Source organism: Heptranchias perlo, chromosome 25 (genome assembly GCF_035084215.1).
Source record: "Heptranchias perlo isolate sHepPer1 chromosome 25, sHepPer1.hap1, whole genome shotgun sequence".
Classification (NCBI taxonomy): Eukaryota; Metazoa; Chordata; class Chondrichthyes; order Hexanchiformes; family Hexanchidae; genus Heptranchias; species Heptranchias perlo.
Window position 1 is genome coordinate 40,321,194 of NC_090349.1, and position 20,888 is coordinate 40,342,081.

General features: G+C 41.6%; 1 protein-coding gene across 1 annotated transcript in view; it reads right to left on the minus strand.

Moving 5' to 3' along the window:
- Positions 1–5,536: 5,536 nt before the first annotated feature.
- The window catches only part of LOC137342254 (phosphatidylinositol 4-kinase alpha-like), a 124,182-nt gene continuing 108,830 nt past the window's right edge, over positions 5,537–20,888 (minus strand). Inside the window, exons 45-55 of the mRNA XM_068006094.1 lie at positions 20,035–20,105; positions 19,756–19,828; positions 19,437–19,507; positions 15,369–15,475; positions 13,666–13,770; positions 12,567–12,692; positions 11,594–11,714; positions 8,994–9,153; positions 7,520–7,609; positions 6,350–6,433; positions 5,537–5,975 (exon numbers count right to left, since the gene is read on the minus strand). Coding sequence (XP_067862195.1) covers positions 5,924–5,975; positions 6,350–6,433; positions 7,520–7,609; positions 8,994–9,153; positions 11,594–11,714; positions 12,567–12,692; positions 13,666–13,770; positions 15,369–15,475; positions 19,437–19,507; positions 19,756–19,828; positions 20,035–20,105 — 1,060 coding nt within the window. The 3' untranslated portion in view covers positions 5,537–5,923. The remainder of the gene's footprint in view (positions 5,976–6,349; positions 6,434–7,519; positions 7,610–8,993; positions 9,154–11,593; positions 11,715–12,566; positions 12,693–13,665; positions 13,771–15,368; positions 15,476–19,436; positions 19,508–19,755; positions 19,829–20,034; positions 20,106–20,888) is intronic.

A 20,888-nucleotide genomic window follows, 5' to 3' on the forward strand; every position in this document is an offset into this window, starting at 1 on the left:
TAGATCGAAATTTAAAAATGTGAGAACGTTACATTTTCCACTCATTTATTCAAAGATTACAAATTAAGAAATGTTGATTTCTGCATTAATAACGTAAACCTTCAGAAAATCAGTGTTGTAGGTTTTGTACCAGAGTTGTGGTGATATAAGTAACTAAACAGTTAATAAAATACCTACATTACACAATGCTGGAATTTGAGATTTAAGGACTTGCGTACAATATACAAACACAGAAATGTTGTCTTAACTTCAAAAAAGTCTAAACCATTTATAGGCTTAGTTAACAGGGAAATAGAATCCTCATCTTAATTAGTGCTTCAGATATAATCCATTTGTTTGTTCACTTAATAGTGTCATGGCCAATATTTATCCCTCAAACAACACCTAAAAAAACCCAGATTATCTGGTCATTATCACATTGCTGTTCGTGGGATCTTGCTGTGCGCAAATCGGCTGCCGCATTTCCTACATTTCAACAGTGACTACACTTCAAAAAGTACTTCATTGGCTGTAAAACACTTAGGGCCATCCTGAGGCGGTGAAAGGTGCTATATAAATGCAATTCTTTCTAATAGTCTACAGTTTTGATTGGCTAATTTAGTGCTGGTATTATTACTTCACGTGTAAATTTTTTTAAAAATCATAAAATTCCTCAATTCATGATCTGGATTGAAGCATCACTCAGAGTCCGATACATCTCGTTCAATTTTTTCAAGTTATCCACTGGAACTATTAAGAGTTCTTGTGAACTTTTTAAACGTTTCTCTCTCAGTACATTTTCAAAGAGCGCCATCTCCAGGCGTATTTAATATAAACTGCTTTACAGGAGTCGGAATGGAGTGTGGGCCGATCGGTATTAATAGTAATAAATGTTAAAATGCATAGCATTAGATTGTACATTATCAGCAATGTAAATATAATATTGATGGTTCTGACTATTCTGCTTTATGTTTGTTTCAAGGGTATTTAAATTTAAGCCAATCTTGCAGCGCGCTGTTAAACTATATAGAATCATGGAATCTTACAGCACACACGGCCATTCGGCCCATCGTGACTCTTTGAAAGAGCTGTCCAATTAGTCCCACTCCCCTGCTCTTTCCCCATAACCCTGCAAATTTTTCCTTTGCAAGTATATATCCAATTTCCCTTTTGAAAGTTACTATTGAATCTGCTTCCACCGCCTTCTCAGGCAGTGCATTCCAGATCATCACAACTCGCTGCGTAAAAAAAAAATCACCTTATCCCACCCCGATTCTTTTGCCGATTACCTTAAATATAATGGAAAAAAATTATATAATATATAAAATGGACAGGGAAAGGGGGAAGTAAATAAACAAACACTCACGGCAAGCACAACACACCTGTGACCTAGAAGAGCTATTTTGAGAGGTGGTTGTGCAGAAGGGAAATTCAATGAGAATGCAGTAATTTGTCATTATTAAATGCCGAGTCCCTGATCAGCGTGCTGGCTCCAGTGTGGTTTGGGATTGGGACCAGTGATGACAGCTGACTCTGGGGACCGCCCCAGGCCTTTTCGCCCGACGCGATTCCCCGCACGCTTCTCAGATGAATTAGCACTTTATTCGAGTTTACCACCCAGTGTAAACAAACTGTCGACTCGAGTTTCGCAACCTTCCTGAATGAAGCTGCGTTTCATTGGCTCAAAATCAGTCCTGACACGATAAGGGATCTAATTAGGAGGCTTGTTAACGAGAAATCAAATTTAATGATCCCCACTTAACTTACTTGTCAGGTAGGATCAGTTCATGTCATTTCGTATCTATATATATATATATATATATATGTTAAGCCGGTAAAAAAGTTTTGAGGGATTGTTCGTTCCTGAACGTTTCACCCTGACGCCCCCATCCCCAACAAGGCTGCCACTCCTTCTGCCATCTCGCTGAGAAGTGATTGTACCCTTTAACTGGCTGTAGCTTTTTTAAGGAGTTCACCAGATATGTATGTCCCTCTCACCCGGTAGAGATAAGCCAATGAAGGGTGGTTATTTGGCCTTCAAACTGGCCTGCACGGCTAATGCGGGTTCTGGGAGTAAAACTGCGGAAGGCTGGCAGTGGTCTCACGTTGGCAGTGGTTAGGACCACCTTTCCGCCAATGGGAGGAAACCTCAGGCATCCATTTCTCCAAGGGATCTTGTAGCTGCGTCAGCCGTGTAACATTTTAATTTGGCCACTATAGCCGCATGATGAGAGAGATTCTCTTTCTTCACACAAAGGGGAGTGGAAATCTGGAACTCTCTCCCCCAAAAAGCTGTTGAGGCTGGGGGGGGTCAATTGAAAATATCAAAACTGAGATTGATAGATTTTTGTTAGGCAAGGGTATTAAGGGTTACAGAACCAAGGCGAGTAGACGGGGTCAGGTCACACATCAACCCTGATCTAATTGAATGGCGGAACAGGCTCCAGGGGCTGAATGGCCTACTCCTGTTCCGATGTTCCTTCCTTCCTTCTGTCTGTTTCTCATCGTGTTTCAAGAAGCAGGGCTGAGGCAAATGAATACTCTAGCACCGCAGGTGGAGCAGAAAGGAGAAGGGGTGGGAGCAGGGAAAGAGATACACAGGTGGCCAGTCACTGGACCAGAAGACATGGGATGGGCCATAAGGTCAGAGAAAGTTGCACAGGTAGAGTTGTGGAGGGATTCATAGATTGGTTCCTTGTTCACCAAAAAATACTTTGCGCATAAGATTGTGCTTTAGTTTATAAGAAGCACCCCGCTTAGCTGCGGAAGCAGCCCTTCACATTGGGAGCAAGACAGAAGTATCTGGAGAGCACCTGGAGTCATTGCAGCCTGTATTCTGAATCATTAAATCTCGCGTGTCTGACTTGGGTTGAATATTCGTGTAGAAATATAATGAAAACTACTCAGTTGTCACTTTAGCAAAGAGAAGATCATCAAAGCTGGAAATCGGAAATAAAGGACACAATGCTGGAAACGTACAGCGGGTCTGCCAGTATCTGAAAGGATAGGTGAACGTGTCAGGAAGTGGGGGGGGGGGGGGGGGGGCGCGCGCAAAACATAGGAACAGCAGTAGGCCATTCAGCCCCTCGAGCTTGTCCCGCCATCCAACGAGATCATGGCTGATCTGTATGCTGACTTTGCTATCCTCGCCTTTCAGATGCAGCCTGATGTGCTGCACATTTCCACTTATTTTTAAATTTTACAAACTGTCCGTCAGATAACTGGCATTACATGTAGCATCTGTTGTCTGAACCGCAGACTCCAGCTGTCACTGTTGAAACTTGCTTTGATTAACACTTTGGCTTAAAGCACTTTAAGAACATAGGAACAGAAAGACATTCAACCCCTCGAATCTGTTCTGCCATTCAATCAGATCATGGCTGATCTGTCTCTTAACCCCATCTACTCACCTTGGTTCTGTAACCCTTAATACCCTTGCCTAACAAAAATCTATCAATCTCAGTTTTTAAATTTTCAATTGATCCCCCAGCCTCAAAAGCTTTTTGGGGGGAAGTGAGTTCCAGATTTCCACTACCAGTTATTGGGGTTATTGAATGTGATTTAAAATCAATCTGTTTGCATACAGAATGAACTCTTTGCAGCTCCTTGTACCCCAACACAAGGAACAAGTTGTCCTGTGACTTGGAGCAGTCAACTGGCGTTATGGTAAACAGCCAATATTAACACCTGCAATGCCCTAAATGCATCAGGAAAAACCTGTTTTAGTAAATATTAAGTTGGCACAAAGCCTTAATGATGGCCTTTAAGCTTCAGCTGGCTGATGGAACCCATATTGACAGTTATTCTGAGAGCTGAGGTGGATTACATTATTAGAGCAAAGCTCATTACAGCACAATAGGTCCCTGCGCTGAAGCAGATCACAAGGGGAATGTGCCTCATTAGAGAACTAGACCAGAGTGTAATTATGTCTCCTGGTCCTGTCTGAAAGTTTAGACAAGGACTTTGCTTCTTTTTGTAGAATCTCTTTATTCTGCAGCCACATTATGAGCTTATTTCATTAGACTGTAAAACTGAACAGTTTTAACAAGTGCAGGCAGTTTACCTTAAACGACTTCTTTCTCCTCCCTGTCTCTCCCTCACTTTTTTGTTACATAATTAAATCGGGCTCGACACCACAACGTGTCACCGTGTTGGAGGCATTCAGATTGTTACTTGCTATCAGATTGGTGAAATGATCAAGGAGATACAGAAAATGATCCATTTCAGGATCACCATCTCTTTTTGATGTGGTTTGACAACAGAATCAAGAGAGAAAACTGTTTTGAGAAAGAAAGACTTGCATTTCTATAGCACTTTACAACCAATAAAGTATTTTTGAACTGTAGTCACTGTTATAATGTAGGTAACATAGGAGCCAATTTGCACACAGCAAGCTCCCACAAACAGCAATTTGATAACGACCAGATAATCTGTTTTAGTGACGTTGGTTGAGGGTTAAATATTGGCCGGGACACCGGGGATAACTCCCCTGCTCCTCTTCGAAATAGTGCCGTGGGATCTTTTACATCTACCAGAAAGGGTATCCAAAAGATGGCATCTCTGACAATGCAGCCCTCCCTCAGTATTGCACTAGAGAGTCAGCCTAGATTTTATGCTCAAGTCTCTGGAGATGGACTTGAACCCATGACCTTCTGACTCAGAGGTGAGTGCACTACCAACTGAGCCGCAGATTATTGCTATCCTGAGCCGTGTCACTCCCTGTAGCTGCACTGGAACGAACGCTTTTAAAATCTGGGTTTAATTCTTTAGCCTGTGCGCAAAAAAATGGGAAGTTGTGTTTTTAATTGATTTGAAGTGCATTTCGCTGCTTTGTAGGTGCTAAACAATGGAAGGGATCAGATATTCACAAAGTATTGTTGTAGTCCCATTACAAGAGTGACATTCAGATCTGCTAGAAAAGTAAAATGAAGTTTCCCTAATGGGGAATAGGATGCAGAATCTATCTGATGTGCAGCTGGGATCCTTCTTCAGATGTCAGGGAAGTTTAGAATGTCAAGGACATCAGTACAGCTTTTTGGATCCCGTATGAAATCCACGAGGAGGAGAGGAGGAGCCCCTGCAGGTGATACCATGTCTAGCGGATAACCCAGACCATAACTGAACAAAACGGAAATGTGTCGCAAGTCAAAATACTAGCAGCTGCCCATCTGCATCTCTGTATTGGGTGTGCGTTGGGCAACATTGTTATAGAATCATACAGCACAAGAGGAGGCCATTCGGCCCATCGTGCCTGTACCGGCTCTCTGAAAGAGCTCTGCAATTAGTTCCACTGCCCCTGCTCTTTCCCCATTGCCCTGCATATGTTTCCTTTTTAAATAGAGAGCCAGTTCCCTTTTGAAAGTTACTATTGAATCTGCTCCCACCATCCTTTCAGGCAGTGCATTTAAAGATCATAACTCATTGAGTAAAAAAAACTCATCTTTCCCCTGAGCTTCTTTGCCAATTGTTGGTGCATTAATTTGACTGAACATCATTTTTTTCTGTCTCTTCAGGAAAGAGCCATAAACTAAAGACAGCATGCAACACCAACACCAAACCAATTCAACAGCTTTATTCACATTATAGATTTAACATATCTGTATCACACATTTACATACACTACAGAAAAATAATCTCCACGTACGACTTTAATATTTAAATTTCATCATCCCAGCTTCACAGACAACACATATAGTGCAATTAATGCTTCTACTATGATTTGACACACATTCTATGCTCTATAATCGTAAAGAGTGATTGAATATCCTTTTATAACAAGTGATTGTTGTGAGGTCCCAAAAAATACAGTTTAAGATACAGCCGTTACAGACAGGTAACAAACTGAGGCTGAAAAGTGCAAGAATTATACAGTAGTGATAACAGCATGGTCACACTTTTTTTTTTGTTTTGAGGAAATGACAGGAGAGATGGTCCGTGCTCGTCATCAGTATGGGATCTGGTTCTGGAGGTACTGGATCATGTCGTATGTTTTACTCCTGAAAAGTAATGACAGAGTTACAGCATGTCATTCAATGCACATTTTACCTTCACCATGAGTCTCTTGCATCATTTTCCTTCGTTCACCCAGGCCGCAGCCAACTCCAATCTTCAGTCAGCTGCTGGAAGCCTTGTGAGTGCGGCTTGAGGTGACTATTCTCCCTCCCCACATCCCAGAGGAAGTGTACGGTGCATTCCATGACTAATTATGAACATCATCCGATGTCCGGCCACGTTGGAGCTTTGCAGGACCTACGTGCTTCTCCCGCAGAACGATGGGGGAGCAAGTGAACCTAGCCCACTCTCGACTGGGGAAATATTGCTCAACAAGAGGAAGAGGAATGTGCAGAACAGAAAAATATAAATCATCTACCTGTTGCTTAGGAAGCAGTTCTGAATGACTTTGATGATGAAGTTTGCTGCCTCTCTCTCACTCACATTTGGGTTGAATCTTTGTCTGAAGAACAGCAGGAAAAGTGTTAATAAAAATCTAAGACTTGTTGGAATGATTTTGGGTATTTGAAGTGCTGTCATTTCAAATTATAGCAAAATGTTAAATGTGTAGCTTTAAAAAACCGCATACACGGCAACTGAACAATAGATTTAAAGCAGGTTTATTAATGCCGACTCCATCACTCTCCCTGGCCACTGTCTGAGGCTGAACCAGACTGTTCGCAGCCTCGGTGTCCTATTTGACCCTGAGCTGAGCTTCCGACCCCATATCCACTCCATCACCAAGACCGCCTACTTCCACCTCCGTTACATCGCCCATCTCCGTCCCTGCTTCAGCTCATCTGCTGCTGAAACCCTCATTCGTGGCCTTTGTTACCTCTAGACTTGACTATTCCAGTGCTCTCCTGGTCGGCCTCCCATCTTCCACCCTCCATAAACTTAAGCTCATCCAAAACTCTGCTGCCTGTATCCTAACTCGCAGCGAGTCCCATTCACCCATCATCTCCGTGCTCGCTGACTTACAATGGTTCCCGGTCTGGGAACGCCACGATTTTAAAATCCTCATCCTGGTTTTCAAATCCCTCCATGGCCTCGGTCCTCCCTATCTCTGTAACCTCCTCCAACCCTACAACCCTCCGAGATCACTGTGCTCCTCCAATTCTGATCTCTTGCGCATCCCCGATTTTCTTCATTCCACCAGTTCTGGAATTCCCTCCCTAAACCTCTCCGCCTCTCTACCTCGCTCTCCTCCTTTAAGACGCTCCTTAAAACCTACCTCTTTAACCAAGCTTTTGGTCACCTGTCCTAATATCTCCTAATGTGGCCCAGTGTCAAATTTTGTTTGATAATCGCTCCTGTGAAGCACCTTGGGTCGTTTTACTATGTTAAAAGGTTCTATATAAATGCAAGTTGTTGTTATTTAAGAATTTAAAAGGACATACAGTACATTCTCACTATTGGGCATAAGATGGGATTAACATTTTACTAGAAGTTATGGGGAATCTCTAAGATACTTACAAGTTCCAAAACTTGATAGGTTTAAAAGGTTTTATCATATTAAAAGTGTACAACAAAAACTACATGCTCTTACTTAAGAAGCTTGATCGTCTGCCCTCGGAAACAAGGAAGTCCCGTATCCAGCATGAGTGTAACGAGTGACACCACTGCATCCATGTAAGGCCTAGAGTGAGAGCGTTAGCAGTCATCAGAGGCTCCAAATGGTTCACACATTGAAAATGAAGTGAGAACAGAATAAACCAAGAGGGATCACAGGAAAGTTTCACAGGCTTCTTTCTAATTAAATTTGTTATCCTACACGAGAAACTAAATAGATTTCAACATTATCTGGGATTGAAATCAGGTTAATTTTTCCTGTTATGTCATTTCTCGCTCCAATTTTCTCTATGCGTTGGCTCTCGGTTGGGTATAGTTGCTTGGGTACCAGGTCACCAAATCCTATTATTCAACAACGATGGCAATAGGCTATTCAGTCGCTAGGGTAGGATAGATTAAAACAGAGTCCAATCTGTCCACTTCCAGCAGGAGTCAGTGGAGAGCACTCAGCATCAAGGGCCCGGTCAGTATTCCCCATAATAGCCCAGGGTTAATGAGGCCAACTAACTATCATCCTTTTACCACCTCCTCAGCTCAGATCAGCTAATTCGGTGCAGGCTGATCGAACTTGAGATGCCCCTAATTCGTACAGCTCGGCTGTTCTTTGCCTAAACATGCTGAGCCATCAGGGAGGTGTGCAGCAACCAGAGGAGGATGAATTGTTTCAGTTTGAAATCACACAGATGACCTCACATTATATACCAAGACATTTACACGTTAGAACAGAAACATTTTCTACTGAAGCAAAGAGATTTTATCTTTGATTCCCGCTCAATAATTAGTGGATCATCAAGTAGTCTGTCATCACATGGCAAACCTGAATTCCCAGAATCAGAATTTTACAGCACAGAAGGAGGCACTTCGGCCCATCGTGCATGTGCTGGCTCACAGAGAGAGAGCTATTCACTTAGTCCATTCCCTGCCCTTTACTAATAAAATTAATTTAATCTTTTTGATTGTGAGGTTGATTTATGCCTCACTTTATGCCACAGAAGAGGCGATGGCTGTTGGCAAGTTGTGAGAGGAGGTATGGTCCTGCAAAAAATGTGGTGGGTAACCAGGAAGGGTTAAGAGTTGCGCGAGAGAGACCCTAATTATTCATTTGTACAGCCTTTCATTAAATTGTCACAAAATGTTGATGTCTTCAGTGCGGGTGTCCAATCTCTAGCTCTCCGTGGGCCATTTAGGTGAATACCATGGATCCTCTTAGGTTGAGCACCCTTAGCTTTAGTGGCTGGGGTATCATTGCTTAAGATTGAAAAACTCTGCAGACCGAATTAGCTATAAAAAAAGACAAGCATTATACATACAAAACCTCTACTAAAAAAGGTGAAAGGAGATGGTTTATTTTGTGAATATTGCCAACTGTTTCAATTGTGCCACATTTTTCAAATCTAATAACTCTGAAGTGAAAACTACACAATCTTGCCGTTTTCGGACGGGGTTCTTACCTGACCGCTAAGTATCCCTTAACGCACATCTCCATGAACCATTTAAAGGGCGTGGCCTCCATCTTGCCTCCCATGATCATCACCATCTCATCAGTTAGCTTGATATCAGGCTCCCAGCCAAGATTGCCTCCTGGCGAGCTTTCAAACATGAAACCGAAATCTGCAAAAAAACACACGAGGCTTGATTTAGTCAACAGTCACAGAGTTTCTCTCCAAGATAGACATCAGCTGATGAGCAATTTTGGTCACTCGGGTGTCTTAAAAAAAAAAACGTACTGAAATCCATCACTATTCTTGAGGACTCTCCAAACCAAACTGCTGATAAATCCACACAGGAAGAGTTTCTGTTTACCTGATGTTAAGGGGAACTGATAGGGTAGATAGAGAGAAACTTTTCCTGCTGGTTGGGGAGTCTAGGACTAGGGGACGTAGCCTAAAAATTAGAGCCAGGACTTTCAGGAGTGAAGTTAGGAAACACTTCTACACGCAAAGGGTGGTAGAAGTTTGGAACTCTCTTCCGCAAACGGCAGTTGATGCTAGCTCAATTGTTAATTTTAAATCTGAGATTGATAGATTTTTGTTAACCAAAGATATTAAGGGATATGGAGCAAAAGTGGGTATATGGAATTAGGTCATAGATCAGCCAAGATCTCATTGAAAGGCGGAACAGGCTTGAGGGGCTAAATGGCCTCCTTCTGTTCCTATGTAAACGGCATACTCTCTTCCCATCAGGAAAACGCCCTCTTACCTACATCCAGAAAGTTTAGCTGGAGGCTAAGCTTTTGGGAGCCCCATCAGTACATTAGTGTTTAACCAGCTAAAACCATACCCCTTACAGAACATCCTGCTGCTTGTCTGCTAGCTCTTTGCTCGTGTCAGGTCGGGCCACGATGTTGGGTGCGGGCTACATTTACACCATTACTGCAGTGATGTCATTCGCACAGACTCTGCAGTTGCAGTGTAAATACTTATTTAGTGAAAATAGTGTCAGGTGTCAGCCCTGGCTCAGTTGGTAACACTCTCGCCCAAGAGTTAGAAGGTCACCGGTTCAAGCCTCACTCCAGAGACTTGAACACATAGTCTCGGGTGATACTGCTGTGCTGTACTGAGGGAGTGCTGCACAGTCGGATGAGATGTTAAACTGAGGCAGTCTGCCCTCTCAGGTGGGTGTAAAAGATCCCCGTGGCACTATTTCAAAGAAGAGCAGATGAGTTCTCCCTGGTGTCCTGGCCAATATTTAGCCTTCAACCAACATTACCGAACCAGATTATCATTATCATACTGCTGTTTGCGGGACCGTGCGCAAATCAGGCATCCTTGTTGCCCCGAAGAGCCCAAATAACCGTACCTCTCCCCTCTCCACCCCCCCCACCATTTGCTCTCTAGTGTTAATACTCCCTTAGAGTTCCAATACAGTCTTGACTAAATGCACTGTATTTAAAGAAAGACGGCATTACTTTAATCACTTCATTTGGACTATACATGAAATAAAATATATTTCTTTCACTAATTTTGAGTTCTGTCTTCAGAAAAGCTGCAATAACTCTCCCCTCCCCCCCCCCCCCCCCCACCGCCCCAAAAGTAAACTTTCTGCAAAGACAGCACGCAAAAAACAACAATTTTAAATGAACATTCAGTCACCTCCATGAGGAACTTGAGCAATGTGTATGTCAAAGGTGGGGCCACAGGTTAGAATACGTGACAGCAGGCCAGACAGATGGGATGATGAAGTCCTCTCTCTTGGACAGCTGTAAAGAGCCTCCATTAAATAAATCTGAGCAATCTCAACTCAGTTTCAACTGGGCATGGGTCCACAGCAAGTATACAACAGAAACTGTCTTTAGTTATGAATTAGATGGCATTAAATTAGTAGTTTCACTCTCAGGTTTCAAAGATGGCTTGTGTAGGACATGGGAATGTCAGGCTGCTGCAGTAAGGGGTGTTCTTCTGGTAATGAGGTATTATTGGGGAAATCTGAAGATATACTTTGCATTCATCTATGCTATATCTGCCCTGGACATGCCTGTCAATTACAATGGTTAAGGAGAGGAATAAGGGAAAATACTCCTTTCATGTTCCCCAATTGTGTTCTTAAAATGTAACCCTACTCAACCCAGAAACAAAATAAACTAAGGCCAACACATGACAAACATGAATACCCGCTGATCATCTGCTTAGTCTCGGTGCGTCAAGATTCAAAATTTTAAACGAGCAGAGATGTGCTTTTGCCCAGTCCAGTCACAGAGGACTACTTCTATTTTCTTTTCCTTCCCCACCCCGAATCTCTACAGAGCATTAGTTATAGTTTGTGTGTATTTGTATCACTGATTGTACTTATCCAGAGAATTACAGTCTCATTTTATATTTAATTTTAGATTTTATAAGCAGCAAACGGGTGAAAAACGCTTTAAAAGGCAGACCATACAAGAAGACTGGAGACTGTACATGGACTGTAGATTTGAAAAGGTATTCGACAGCACCAGCGGAAGCTAATGAAAACGAGGCCAGCATTGGCGATTTGACGGAGGCACACTGAAATCAACTGACTCAGCTTTTAATGCTGAAGAGACTTTGCGCTGTTTTGCAGGATGAGCACTGACCTATGTGGATGAGATGACCTTTCCTGTCCAACATGATGTTCCCATTGTGTCGGTCTTTGATTTGGAGCAAGAAGAGAAGGAGGCTGTATGCAGCCATACTGCGGATAAAATTATACCGTGCCTTTGGGAAAGACAGAAAAAGGTTCATTGTAGAATAAATGATTAATGAATATGCATGGTTTATTAGCAAAACTACTCAGGCCTTACTTTGCGCTAAGAAATTAACCTTGGCCGCAGTCTGATGGACACATCTACTCATCAGTTTATAATACCGACTGATCACTTCCTTAGTCTTGGTGTGTCAAGATCCAAATTCTTAAGAGAACAGAGATGTGCATTTGCTGCTTTTGCACAGAACAGTCACAGGGGTTAGAAAAAACATCTTGACTGCCTGCAGAATGCATAAACTATGTTATAGCCAGCATTATTATCTGGCAGTAATTTTTCCATCTACTTTGCACTGCTCCATGGAGTTTCTAGAGAACAGAGTGAGGCCAACTAATTACATCAAAGGTAAAGTCAACTTAGTATTGGAGCTTTCAAAAATACAGCTACATGCATTTTCTATACCTGGCTGTATAAATTAATTCTGATTTATATTTCTGCTAGAACATTTTGTCAAAACAAATTTTCCTTCCTTGTCTTTAGTAATCAAAGTACACGTTAAATTAGATATCACAGCGTCAGAAATCAGAACGAACTCTCCACACTTCCACCGCCCCCCAAAATTCATTTTTAAATCTCTCAATTTTTCAATACAAGGTTGCAATCCAAATGATATGAAATCCTTTACACAAATGTGTATAGCAGTGATGATATGCACTAGTGTGACCAATTACTGCCTTTCTAATAGCGCTGGATCAAATGGGACTAGTCATATTTAAATGTTTGTTTGGTTCGCAGCAATCATCTGTAACTGTTTGTTCCTTCCCATTTACAAGCAGTATTCTTGGTTGATTGGCCCTTACTTTACCTTCTGGAATGCCAAAGTTGACTCATCTCCGTACTGGTTCCTGAAGTAATCGTACATTCCAAAATCAGTTTGCCGGCCCAGCTGATCACGTGACTTGCAGTCAGGGATGCATTCAATAACTCCACACTGAAAAATTAACCATTTGCCAATAAAAATGTCGTACTTGAATTTTGCTTCCAATTAATATCTATTTGAGAACTCAATTCCAGTACAGTATTTGTTTTACTCGGTAAACACTATAGGGCTAATTTTACAAATGCTTGTTACTGGCGGGCGGTCTCATTCGTCCACCTGGTTATATCAGGAAACCGAGGCTGCGCTACACTTGATTTTCTGTCCACTGCTTTCATGACTCCCTATTAGTAATGCACAATGATAAACATCAGCCCGTAAGACTACAGGCATCGTAACTATTACTGTGAAATACAATACACTGCAGTAAAGCCTAAAGAACAGATCAGCACTTAGCCAGTTTACTGAAAACAGCAAATTATTGAAAAGAAAGTTAAGCATACAAGTTAATTGCTAAAAAGACTCAAAGTCAGTTTAAGCAAAGGCTCTGATATGGACAGGAATCATAGAAATTTACAGCACAGGAGGAGGCCATTCAGCTCATCATGTCTGTGCCGGCCGAAAAAGAGCTATCCAGCCTAATCCCACTTTCCGGCTCTTGGTCTGTAGCCTTGTAGGTTACGGCACCTCAAGTGCACACCCAAGTACCCTTTAAATGCGATGAGGGTTTCTGCCTCTACCACCCTTTCAGGCAGTGAGTTCCAGACCTCCACCACCCTCTGGATGAAAACATTTCTCCTTAACATTCGCCATGAGGAAATCTCAATTTTCTGGAAATTTAGTCTGAATTTAAAAATAACCTCACTTCTATGAGGTAAGATTCCCAGTTTTATATCTCAACAAATCCAAATATGTGATTCTGACACATGAATATGACACAGTGCTCCAAGGTTAGCTCTTTACATAGTAATGGTATAGCTGTCCTTCTGTTTACAACTTATATGCATGTAACTGGATCCCACTAAGTTTATCGAATAATCACAGCAACATTAATATTTATAATATCATTCCATCATGCAGAACATACCCCTGGGGCTGTAGCCACTACTCTGTAGGGAAAGACAAACAGGTCCAAACCCACAAGCTGAATAATGTTCTTGAAAAGACCAATGATCTGTAACGCCAACATATCCTGTAGAGATACACAGTGAGTACACTTTGAAAGCCAGACATCAGCACACATGCAACTGTTAGAAACTAACCTAACAAAGTGTTTCAAGTAAACTGAGCACAGAATCGGTTATCATTAAGTTGTCTAAAACTTGTATAATGAAAATTTAAGCCATTTTTTCAAGATACAGTTACTATTGAAACATAATTACTTTAAAGATCCAGGGAAGGCTAAACAAGTCCACACTTAGCTCCCATGAAAAAACGGAGTTGAAACTTGCCTCAGTTTGTAATTATGAATTTTTTATTCATCAAAGGTCTTGCATTTCGGGGGTTTTTCGTAGTCATTGGCCTCCCTCACTCAGTCAGGTTTTGTTTTATGTGAAAAATATGGCCTCCCCATCAATGAATCATGAAAAGGGTAGATGAACTGTCCTCCTGGGGGAGGCCAAGCAAAGTTTTTGATTTAGTTTAATGTCCAGCTCATTGTTGGAGAGGGGGAAATGGAGAATGCATATCTCACACTTCTGTGTTATCCCACTTCATTTTAGTTAGGAGCTCTCCGAAAAGCACTACAAAACAATTCTCCAGTGGCTGTACAGATCTAAAACTTTTAGGGCAGGAGGGAAAACTATAATTCCAAATCAGAGGCGAGTTTTAATCTCATTTTCTACAGAATAAGGACACATGAACAAACTTGGATTTATATCGTCCCTTTTCACGTAGTCGGGTCGTTCAAAAGTGCTTCACAACAACTTAATTACTTTGAGGTGCATCACTGTTACGTAGGCAAATGCGGCAGCCAATTTGTGCACAGCAAGGCCCCACAAACTGTGAATGAGATGAATGACCAGTTAATCTGTTTTTGATGGTGTTGGTTGAGGGGAGGAATGTTGGCCAGTATATTGGAAGAACTGCCTGCTCTTCTTCAAATAATGCCATGAGATCTTTAATGTTCACTTGAACAGGCAGACAGTAGTTCATTTGAAAGATGGCACCTTTGACAATGCAGCACTCCCTCAGTATTGCACTGAAATGTCAGCCTAGATTATGTGCTCCGGTCCAGGAACGAGGCTTGCAGCCACAGTCTTCCCAAGCAACTTAGTTATTGGGGTTGCGGTCATAAATAAGATTTAGTTTGAGTCTCTAACCTTTTCCAAACCCGACAATCCTTCAATATCTCTGCACTCCTCCAATTCTGGCCTATTGTGCATTCCCGATTTCCTTCGCTCGGCTATTGGCTGCCATGCCTTCAGCTGCCTGGGCCCTAAGCTCTAGAATTGCCTCCCTAAATCTCTCCGCCTCCCCTCCTTTAAGTCGCTCCTTAAACCTACCTCTTTGACCAAGCTTTTGGTCGTCTGTTCTAATATCTCTTTGTGGCTCGGTGTCAAATTTTGTTCGATAATGCTCCTGATTTGGGGTGTTTTACTACATTAAAAGCACTATATAAATGCAAGTTGTTGTTGTGTATTGCTTTTATCCCAGCCCCAACTAACATCAGGAGATTCCACTGAGTGTTCTCTAGCTCTTGTTTTAATTACTTCAGACCTGTGAGTGAACTTTATCATATGTTGGCTGAGATATGATTACAGAAATTAAATGCAGGGTGAATGGGTTTACCTGTCTGCAGTCGTCACCAACTTTAAAAATGGCTGCCTGCCAACAAATCCTGTCAGAATCATCTTTCTCAGTACTGTCGTCAGTGCAGCCAGAACAGCAGCGAAGACCTGGAAATCATATTCCCATACATTATTCCTCACCGTATTAACATGTCTAGTCAACATTTAAGCCTGCCTATTAGGTTCATAACATATGGTTAAAGCATGAAAATCATGCACAACATTTGGTAAAAAGCAGATCAATATTTGACCATTTATTCAATTTTGAACATGTTTGGAACACACACTAACAAATCTTTGACCAGTTTCTCCTGAAGGTGCTGAGCCTCAGTGCAGTATAGTTCCCACAGGCACTGGCAGCTCAGCTCCCCTGCTATCTCACCCAGGTGGCCAGCCTTTAAGCTGTGTGTCTGCAGGCTACTCAACTGTGGAGTGCAACGTGGACATGCCAATCCTGTCCTCATCCAACATTTACACACAAGACCTCGCCAAGAAGGGTCGTTGGATAGCACATCAAGACGAGGAACCCTCCTTCATGTTTCCCCTTCCTAGCCCAGAGATGCTGAGGTCAACTATAGGGTCAATCGAGTCCCCCGCAACTTAACCATCGACAAGAGCTGTGAATGTGCTAAATTATCTGTATTCACAAATAGGTCTCACACTGACGTACTACGTGTGACAAAGCCGTCCCTGGCCACTGTCTGAGCCTGAACCAGACTGTTCGCAAGCTTGGTGCCCTATTTGACCGAGCTGAGCTGAGCTTCCATATCCTCTCCATCACCAAGACCGACACTTGTGCATCTCAGATTTCCTTTGCCCCACCATTGGCGGCCGTGCCTTGAGCTGTCTAGACCTCAAGCACTGGAATTCCCACCCTACCCTCTCTCTCCTCCTTGAAGATGTTCCTTAAAACCTACCTCTGACCAAGCTTTTGGTCACCTGTCCTAAATATCTCCTTATGTGACTCGGTGTCAAATTATGTCTGTTAACGCTCCTGTGAAGCGTCTTGGAAAGTTTTACTACGTTAAAGGCGCTATATAAATGCAAGTTGTAATTGTATCGAGGACAGTATGTACTGTGAGAAATTATATTTAGAGCATAATGGATTGCACTTCTGTAACCTTTTTAGTTATAGTTACTATGGGAACTCAAACAACAACTTGCTTTTATATAATGCATTTCACATAGAAAATATCTCTAAACAATCTGCAGAGAGTAGGAAATCAGGTGGTTGAGGCCCAGAGGAAGACACTAGGGATTGTGACTCAAAGCTTGGTCAAATAATAGTGTTGAAATACACCAGTCCCTCAGGTTACAATATTTTGTAATCTCAAACACTGTCCAAGCTGGAAAATGTTTATTATCAACACTGTAAAGTTCAAGCTTAAATCATTGCTGGTCAGGTCCAGTTATCTATCATCATCAGTGCTTTTAACACTAACCTAATATCAGAGACAACTAAAATTTGAGGATAATCTGCATTTGTAATTAGATTTTTCTTTTTAAAAAAAAAATCTACTGAAAACACATTTTCTGTTCCCCCACCCCCCAACAAACAAAAGCAACACAATTCAATAATTTGAGCAGATAATCATAGAATCATAGAAGTTTACAACATGGAAACAGGCCCTTTGGCCCAACATGTCCATGTCGCCCAGTTTATACCACTAAGCTAGTCCCAATTGCCTGCACTTGGCCCATATCCCTCTATACCCATCTTACCCATGTAACTGTCCAAATGCTTTTTAAAAGACAAAATTGTACCCGCCTCTACTACTGCCTCTGGCAGCTCGTTCCAGACACTCACCACCCTTTGAGTGAAAAAATTGCCCCTCTGGACCCTTTTGTATCTCTCCCCTCTCACCTTAAATCTATGCCCCCTCGTTATAGACTCCCCTACCTTTGGGAAAAGATTATGACTATCTACCTTATCTATGCCCCTCATTATTTTATAGACTTCTATAAGATCACCCCTAAACCGCCTACTCTCCAGGGAAAAAAGTCTCAGTCTATCCAACCTCTCCCTATAAGTCAAACCATCAAGTCCCAGTAGCATCCTAGTAAATCTTTTCTGCACTCTTTCTAGTTTAATAATATCCTTTCTATAATAGGGTGACCAGAACTGTACACAGTATTCCAAGTGTGGCCTAACTAATAATATAGGTTAACACTGCAGTGTTGTACTGGGTGAATGCTCTATGTCAGAGTCATATTGTCTTTCAGATAATATGTTGAACTCTTAGCATTTTCCTGTTTCAGATTTCATTCAAAGAACAGCAAGGAATTCTCCCGGTGTCTTGGCCAATATTTCCCCCTCAACCAACGCCATCAAAAGCAGGTAATCCAGCCATTCATCTAGTCCTTTGAGGGATTTCAAAATGGCTGCCTTGTTTACAGTCATTGAACTTCAAAGCAGGTCATTACATAATGAAGTGCTTGGAGACAGTGCTGTGAAACATAAAATACTATGAAAGTATACCATTCTATGAAAGTATACCATTCTATGAAAGTATACCATTCTATGAAAGTATACCATTCTATGAAAGTATACCATTCTATGAAAGTATACCATTCTATGAAAGTATACCATTCTATGAAAGTATACCATTCTATGAAAGTATACCATTCTATGAAAGTATACCATTCTATGAAAGTATACCATTCTTGTCTTTAAAAAAAACAACTGGGGGAAAATAGCTGGCCTTGTTGTTAGTCCACTCTCGGATTCCTCCATATTAGGTACAACATATCCAGCTGAGGGGATGCCAGTCTTGAAATTAGCTACTGGATGGTGGGCAAGAGTGGCCTGTGAGATTTGCACGTTAATATTTAATCTTTTGGGGAAATGCACAGTCCCAGGTGCACTGAGAGATGGGCTTACATACCAAGCCAGCAATGCAGACTTCAGTACTGAACTGAGCAATTGGCAGATACATCTAAAGTTTACTTCTTGCTCTACATTACTACAAGCCAGGAATGTTAAGTGATTGCAGGTGTTGCAATAAGTTTATTGGTTTGGATGGTACCCAATTTCAATGTGCCAATTGTTATTTTAAAAAAAATGTATCCTCTGCAATTGTAAAAAGATTTCAAATGGTAGGTACTTGCAATTGATTGGCTTTAAAAGTTTATAGAGATGAATTTTCAGAGATATAAATTAAAAAAAACATTTCCAAGATTTGAACAACAAGGAAAATGCAATGGGCCGGAAATTGCTTTGAAAATAATGTAAGCCTAATAGCGCTCACCATTATTAGTGGCAAAATTGAAGAGCTAGTTCCAGAGACCGCACGTGCACAGTCAAACACAGAAATCCGGAACTTGTTCTTCCTGGTTCGCCGGCGATCTGACAGCTTCAATCAATAGAATCAATGGAGCAGCGCCAACTTACTCTCGTGCCCAGCTGGAAACTAACTAATATCATTACAAAACAGGTACGCTCAAATATATCTGGTCTAAACTAAGTTTAAAGTGTGGTAAATCTTAATGATTGCCAAGCAACCTCTCTGGCACTGAAAATTAAATTAAAAAAACGTGGAGTCTCATTCATTGCAATTTTTAATAGTTGCTGGACATTTTAAAAACCTTTTCTTTCTGTCTCTTTTAATTCGATATTTCTTACTCTCTTTATTTCGCTGTCTCTAACTGTCCTTACAATGATTTCACTGTTGTAGCTTCCACTTCCTGGTTTTGACTCTTTGCGGCTTGTCAATAATGCTGCAATCTGATTGTTTGAGGGGAGAGCGAGATCCTCTCGTCACTCGCATGGGTCCTAGCTTTGCTGGAGTTAACACCGGGCTCTATTCAGGTTTGCATTAGAGGAAGTTCCCGCAGTATAGTAAGTTTGTGGGTAAGTATAAATCTATGGAGCAGTGAGTTTTGTTCGTTCACCGCTGGGAGCAATTTCCGGCCCATGATTGTTTCTCTACTGACCCTGCCCGTTATGTTTCTTGATTATCTGGACTTAGTAACTGGAGTTGATTAGATACCAACAGGAAATCCTTATTGTAAGCAGATTTTAGAATGAGTGACAAGTGCAATATCCAGAGTACAAATGGGTTTTACTGACCTTCCCTTTCCAGCTCAGATACTCCACATCGTTTTACTTTAAACTTTGCCAAGTAGGGAGCTTTTGCAGCACTGCGTGTGAAGAAGCAAACACATGCATGTTTATATAAAGGATTTAAACAGCAAAGGATAGGATAGGATATTTTAAGAACTAACAAAAGTTACACTGCAGATTTCGCCCCCCACCTCTATTTGTAGAAGTGACAGAAATTAAAATAAAGTGCAATTAAGACATTTCATAAAGCATTAATTATTCGACACACAAAAAAAGTCATCTACTGCATAGAAGAGATGAGTTCTAAAAGACAAATCAAATTCACCTTTGCATGGGAGTTCCTGACTTATAGTCGATGTCCAAGACAATAGCTTCTGGATTACTGGGAAGGTAACAGCCTGAAACCAAAAGAAACCAGTGCAATGCTTTGATGTTCATCCTTCAATTATTGTATCTTTATTTTATAGGAGAAATAAATTAGGTGCACAACGGAGACTTCTGGAACAAAGATTCCCCAAATTGCAACAGTCCGACTTTAATGATAGAGGCACATTTACAAAATGAGTACCGATAACACATTGTGAAAAAGGACCTTTTTTCTTACCAGGCTGGACCTTAACCTCGGATAAGGCCTTCAGACAAGCTTTCTTCCTCTCGTCACCTTTAGGATATGGTCTAAAGAAGTAAGGGACAATTCCACTTAAGACTTAGTGTTCTCAGTAATTCTGCTGCTCATTCACAGAAGAGTTAACAAAGAATATTGCACTTTCTGATGGAACCTGGTAAATATCAACTATCTTTAATCAGATTTTAAATGATCTACACTTTCTGCCACACACAGTCAAGAGGATAACTTGTTAGGAACTGGAACACCACCTGCAATTTTTGTTTTTAAAAAGAGGCAGCGCTCCATTTCAGGGTCTGTTCGGGCAGGCTCTGCGCTTGTAAACATTTTCTAGGGAAACTCTGCTTCGAAGCTGCTGCTCTGCCGCTGCTTAAGTTGCATCAGTGAAGCACCTGATGGTGCATACGCATTGCAAGTTTAGTGTCAGCACAAAGCCCTTTCGGCTCCGCACTCCACAACTTCAGTGTAAATCAGGTTACTAAAAAACGACTGTGAAGTGGAGTGAGACCACCTCTTCCAGGGACTCTCACTCCTCTTTCTCTGGCTTCGGGTCGGACCCTGGCTCCCGATTTCACACCATATCTGCAGCGTCAGTACAAAACAGAGTTGACCAGTGGAACAGTGGGCAATTTTTCCAATTCCTCAATGCAGGTATACGACAGATAAAATTTAATTTACAGAGAAGGGCTGATGGAACGTACTGAAAGGTCAAATGTAATGGTGAAATAAAAAGAGTTAATGCAGTAACTCGCAATTAGTGATTTACACAAGACGGCAATTAAAAACAGCAACCTGTAATGAGGCCAAGCTAATCATAACGAGGCAACTGGGAT